We start from the raw sequence: 5,868 nt of genomic DNA on the forward strand, positions 1-5,868 counted from the left end.
CCGATGTCGTCTAGACTCTCCTGGTGGAGGTTTAAGTCCCCGAGGTAATACAGACTCTCGGGGACTGAAACATCCCCCGGAGAGTCTATACGACCTCTGGGACATAAACATCCACCAGGAGAGTCTGTACGACCTCGGGGACTTTAACATCCACCAGGAGAGTGTATACGACCTCGAGGACTTAAACATCCACCAAAAGAGTATATACGACCTCGGGGACTTTAACATCCACCAGGAGAGTCTATAGGACCTCGGGGACTTAAATATCCCCGAGGTCGTATATACTCGTTTGGTGGATATTTAAGTCCCCGAGGTCGGATAGACTCTCCTGGTGAATGGTTAAGTCCCCGAGGTCGTGTATACTCTTTTGGTGGATATTTAAGTCCCCGAGGTCCTATAGACTCTCCTGGTGGATGTTTATGTCCCAGAGGTCGTATAGACTCTCCTGTTGGATGTTTAAGTCCCCCGAGGTCATACAGACTCTCCTGGGGGAGGTTTAAGTCCCCGAGGTCGAATAGACTCTCCTGTGGATGGTTAAGTCCCCGAGGTCGGATAGACTCTCCTGGTGGATGGTTAAGTCCCCGGGGTCGTATAGACTCTCCTGTGGATGGTTAAGTCCCCGAGGTCGGATAGACTCTCCTGGTGACTGTTTAAGTCCCCGAGGTTGTATAGACTCTCCTGGTGACTGTTTAAGTCCCCGAGATCGTATAAATTCTCCTGGTGGGTGTTAAAGTCCCCGAGGTCGTATAGACCTGGTGGATGTTTAAGTCCCCGAGGTCGTATATACTCTTTTGGTGGATATTTAAGTCCCCGAGGTCGTTTAGACTCTCCAGATGGATGATTAAGTCCCCGAGGTCGAATAGACTCTCCTGTGGATGTTTAAGTCCCCGAGGTCGTATAGATTCTCCTGGTGGATGTTTAAGTCCCCGAGGTCGTATAGACTCTCCTGGTGGATGTTTAAGTCCCAGAGGTCGTATAGACTCTCCTGGTGGATGTTTAAATCCCCGAGGTCGTATAGATTTTCCTGGTGGATGTTTCAGTCCCCGAGGTCGTATAGACTCTCCTGGTGAATGTTTAAGTCCCCGAGGTCATACAGACTCTCCTGGTGGATGCTTATGTCCCCGAGGTCGTATATACTCTTCTGGTGGATGTTTAAGTCCCCGAGGTCGTATAGACTCTCCAGATGGATGTTTAAGTCCCCGAGGTCGAATAGACTCTCTTGTGGATGTTTAAGTCCCCGAGGTCGTATATAATCTCCTGGTGGATGTTTAAGTCCCCGAGATCGTATAAATTCTCCTGGTGGATGTTTAAGTCCCCGAGGTCGTATAGATTCTCCTGGGGGATGTTTAAGTCCCCGAGATCGTATATAATCTCCTGGTGGATGTTTAAGTCCCCGAGATCGTATATATTCTCCTGGTGGATGTTTAAGTCCCCGAGATCGTATAGATTCTCCCGGTGGATGTTTAAGTCCCCGAGATCGTATAAATTCTCCTGGGGGATGTTTAAGTCCCCGAGATCGTATAGATTCTCCTGGTGGATGTTTAAGTCCCCGAGATCGTATATAATCTCCTGGTGGATGTTTAAGTCCCCGAGATCGTATAAATTCTCCTGGTTGATGTTTAAGTCCCCGAGGTCGTATAGATTCTCCTAGTGAATGTTAAGTCCCCCAGGTCATCTAGACTCTCCTGGTGGATGTTTAAATCCCCGAGGTCGTATAGGTTCTCCTGGTTGATGTTTAAGTCCCCGAGATCGTATAAATTCTCCTGGTAGATGTTTAAGTCCCCGAGATCGTATAAATTCTCCTGGTAGATGTTTAAGTCCCCGAGATCGTATAAATTCTCCTGGTAGATGTTTAAGTCCCCGAGATCGTATAAATTCTCCTGGTTGATGTTTAAGTCCCCGAGGTCGTATAGATTCTCCTGGGGGATGTTTAAGTCCCCGAGGTCGTAAGTCCGCTTTTGGTGGATATTTAAGTCCCCGAGGTCGTATAGACCCTCCTGGTGATGTTTCAGTCCCCGAGGTCGTATAGATTCTCCTGGCGCATGTTAAAGTCCCCGAGGTCGTATAGACTCTTCTGGTGGATGTTTAAGTCCCCGATGCCGTATAGACTCTCCAGGTGGATGTTTAAGGCCCCGAGGTCGTATACACTCTCCTGTGGGTGTTTAAGTCCCTGAGGTCGTATAGATTATCCTGGTGGATGTTTAAGTCCCTGAGTTCGTATAGATTATCCTGGTGGATGTTTAAGTCCCTGAGTTCGTATAGATTATCCTGGTGGATGTTTAAGTCCCTGAGTTCGTATAGATTATCCTGGTGGATGTTTAAGTCCCCGAAATCGTATAAATTCTCCTGGTGGATGTTTCAGTCCCCGAGGTCGTATAGATTCTCCTGGCGCATGTTAAAGTCCCCGAGGTCGTATAGACTTCTCCTGGTGAATGTTTAAGTCCCCGAGGTCATACAGGCTCTCCTGGTGGATTTTTAAGTCCCCGAGGTCGTATATACTCTTCTGGGGGATGTTTATGGATGATTAAGTCCCCGAGGTCGAATAGACTCTCTTGTGGATGTTTAAGTCCCCGAGGTCATATAGACTCTCCTGGTGCATGTTTAAGTCCCCGAGGTCATATAGACTCTCCTGGTGAATGTTTAAGTCACCGAGGTCGTACAGACTCTCCTGGTGGCTCTTTAAGTCCCCGAGGTCGTATAGACTCTTCTGGTGGATGTTTAAGTCCCCGAGGGCATATAGACTCTCCTGGTGAATGTTTAAGTCCCCGAGGTCGGACAGACTCTCCTGGTGGATCTTTAAGCCCCCGAGGTCGTATAGACTCTCCTGGTGAATGTTTAAGTCCCCGAGGTCATACAGGCTCTCCTGGTGGATTTTTAAGTCCCCGAGGTCGTATATACTCTTCTGGTGGATGTTTAAGTCCCTGAGTTCGTATGGACTCTCCTGGTGGATGTTTAAGTCTCCGGGGTCGTATAGATTTTCCTGGTGGATGTTTAAGTCCCCGACGTCGGATAGACTCTCTTGGTGGATGTTTAAGTTCCCGAGGTCGTATAGACTCTCCTGGTGAATGTTTAAGTCCCCGAGGTCGTGCAGACTCTCCTGGTGGATCTTTAAGTCCCCGAGGTCGTATAGACTCTCCTGATGGATGTTTAAGTCCCCGAGGTCGTCTAGGCTCGCCTTGTGATATTTCAGTCTCCGAGGTCGTATAGACTCTCCTGGTGGACGTATAGATTCTCCTGGTGGATGTTGCAGTCCCCAAGGTCGTATAGATTCTCCTGGGGGATGTTGCAGTCCCCAAGGTCGTATAGACTCTCCTGGTGGACGTATAGATTCTCCTGGTGGATGTTGCAGTCCCCAAGGTCGTATAGATTCTCCTGGGGGATGTTGCAGTCCCCAAGGTCGTATAGATTCTCCTGGTGGATTTTTCAGTCCCCGAGGTCGTATAGACTCTCCTGTTGATGTTTCAGTCCCCGAGGTCGTATAGATTCTCCTGGCGCATGTTAAAGTCCCCGAGGTCGTATAGACTTCTCCTGGTGAATGTTTAAGTCCCCGAGGTCATACAGGCTCTCCTGGTGGATTTTTAAGTCCCCGAGGTCGTATATACTCTTCTGGTGGATGTTTATGGATGATTAAGTCCCCGAGGTCGAATAGACTCTCTTGTGGATGTTTAAGTCCCCGAGGTCATATAGACTCTCCTGGTGCATGTTTAAGTCCCCGAGGTCATATAGACTCTCCTGGTGAATGTTTAAGTCACCGAGGTCGTACAGACTCTCCTGGTGGATATTTAAGTCCCCGAGGTCGTATAGACTCTTCTGGTGGATGTTTAAGTCCCTGAGTTCGTATAGATTATCCTGGTGGATGTTTAAGTCCCTGAGTTCGTATAGATTATCCTGGTGGATGTTTAAGTCCCCGATGTCTTCTAGACTCTCCTGGTGGATGTTTAAATCCCCGAGGTCGTATAGGTTCTCCTGGTTGATGTTTAAGTCCCCGAGGTCGTATACACTCTCCTGTGGATGTTTAAGTCCCTGAGTTCGTATGGACTCTCCTGGTGGATGTTTAAGTCTCCGGGGTCGTATAGATTTTCCTGGTGGATGTTTAAGTCCCCGAGGTCGTATAGATTTTCCTGGTGGATGTTTAAGTCCCCGAGGTCATATAGACTCTCCTGGTGAATGTTTAAGTCCCCGAGGTCATACAGACTCTCCTGGTGGATGTTTAAGTCCCCGATGCCGTATAGACTCTCCAGGTGGATGTTTAAGGCCCCGAGGTCGTATATACTCTTCTGGTGGATGTTTAAGTCCCCGATGCCGTATAGACTCTCCAGATGGATGTTTAAGTCCCCGAGGTCGTATACACTCTCCTGTGGATGTTTAAGTCTTCGAGGTCGTATAGATTCTCCTGGTGGATTTTTCAGTCCCCGAGGTCGTATAGACTCACCTGGTGGATGTTTAAGTCCCAGAGGTCGTATAGACTCTCCTGGTGGATGTTTAAGTCCCCGAGGTCGTATAGATTCTCCTGGTGGATGTTTCAGTCCCCGAGGTCGTATAGACTCACCTGGTGGATGTTTAAGTCCCAGAGGTTGTATAGACTCTCCTGGTGGATGTTTAAGTCCCCGAGGTCGTATAGATTCTCCTGGTGGATGTTTAAGTCCCGGAGGTCGTATAGACTCTCTTGGTGGATGTTTAAGTCCCCGAGGTCGTAAAGATTCTCCTGGTGGATGTTTAAGTCCCCGAGGTCGTATAGACTCTCCTGGTGGGTGTTTAAGTCCCGGAGGTCGTATAGCCTCTCTTGGTGGATGTTTATGTCCCCGAGGTCGTAAAGATTCTCCTGGTGGTGGATGTTTAAGTCCCAGAGGTTGTATAGACTCTCATGGTGGATGTTTAAGTCCCGGAGGTCGTATAGCCTCTCCTGGTGATGTTTTAGTCCCCGAGGGCGTATAGACTCTCCTGGTGCATGTTAAAGTCCCCGAGGTCGTAAAGACTCTCCTGGTGGATCTTTAAGTCCCCGAGGTCATATAGACTCTCCTGGTGGGTGTTTAAGTCCCGGGGGTCGTATAGACTCTCTTGGTTGATGTTTAAGTCCCCGATGTCTTCTAGACTCTCCTGGGGGATGTTAAAGTCCCCGAGGTTGTATAGACTCTCATGGTGGATGTTTAAGTCCCCTAGACTCTCCTGGTGGATCTTTAAGTCCCCGAGGTCGTAAAGACTCTCCTGGTGGATCTTTAAGTCCCCGAGGTCGTAAAGATTCTCCTGGCGGTGGATGTTTAAGCCCCGGAGGTCGTATAGACTCCCCTGGTGGATGTTTAAGCCCCCGATGTCTTCTAGACTCTCCTGGTGGCTGTTTAAGTCCCCGAGGTCATATAGACTCTCCTGGTGGTGTTTCAGGCCCCGAGGTCGTATAGACTCTCCTGGTGGATGTTTAAGTCCCCGATGTTTGTCGTAACCTTGATAGTCACAGTAAACATTGTTGAGTAGTGGCATAGTTTATGATGTTTATACTTTTACTCATTCTGTAATCTGAAATTAATCAACACTTTTTAAACTTTTAATATTCATAAAATAAAAGGTTTGGATGTACTCCCTTCTGTTTCAACAGTAGATGAGACATTTTAATTTCCATCTCGTTGACCCATAGCATCACCAACGAGTCTCAGAAGGACGAAACAGCTGTGAAATGGAATATTCTTGACCATAGTCTTAGAGAAGATTATTACCCAGCGTTTAGAGGTCTATCTCCGTGTTAAGAGTCTTTATAACAACTTACAATCAGTCTATTGCATGTGACACTGATGAAACTCCACCCAAGTCGCTGCACTTTTCCGTGGTGGTGGGATTGAGTACCTCAATGACCTGGATAGCTATGCTGGTTGGGGC

At 48.0% G+C, this 5,868-nt stretch overlaps 1 protein-coding gene across 1 annotated transcript; it reads right to left on the minus strand.

Moving 5' to 3' along the window:
- Nucleotides 1–1,036: 1,036 nt before the first annotated feature.
- Nucleotides 1,037–5,475, minus strand: LOC110448648. The gene is made up of 5 exons (XM_021495013.1): nucleotides 4,938–5,475; nucleotides 4,000–4,822; nucleotides 2,549–3,488; nucleotides 1,682–1,997; nucleotides 1,037–1,647 (listed from the first exon to the last, which is right to left on the minus strand). The coding sequence occupies exons 1-5, from the start codon at nucleotides 5,473–5,475 to the stop codon at nucleotides 1,037–1,039; spliced, it is 3,228 nt and encodes a 1,075-aa protein (XP_021350688.1).
- Between the last annotated feature and the right edge of the window lie 393 nt (nucleotides 5,476–5,868).

The sequence above is a fragment of the Mizuhopecten yessoensis genome, unplaced genomic scaffold (genome assembly GCF_002113885.1).
Source record: "Mizuhopecten yessoensis strain PY_sf001 unplaced genomic scaffold, ASM211388v2 scaffold4123, whole genome shotgun sequence".
Lineage (NCBI taxonomy): Eukaryota > Metazoa > Mollusca > Bivalvia > Pectinida > Pectinidae > Mizuhopecten > Mizuhopecten yessoensis.

What these genes read in the sequence shown, in the direction of transcription:
- LOC110448648 (XM_021495013.1), bottom strand. Translation starts at nt 5,475, where the DNA reads ATGCCACTACTCAACAATGTTTACTGTGACTATCAAGGTTACGACAAA. An exon ending in CTTTAACATGCACCAGGAGA is followed by an intron (nt 4,823 to 4,937) that starts GTCTATACGCCC and finishes ATCCACCACCAG; the next exon opens with GAGAATCTTTACGACCTCGG. An exon ending in TTAAACATCCACAGGAGAGT is followed by an intron (nt 3,489 to 3,999) that starts GTATACGACCTC and finishes AACATGCGCCAG; the next exon opens with GAGAATCTATACGACCTCGG.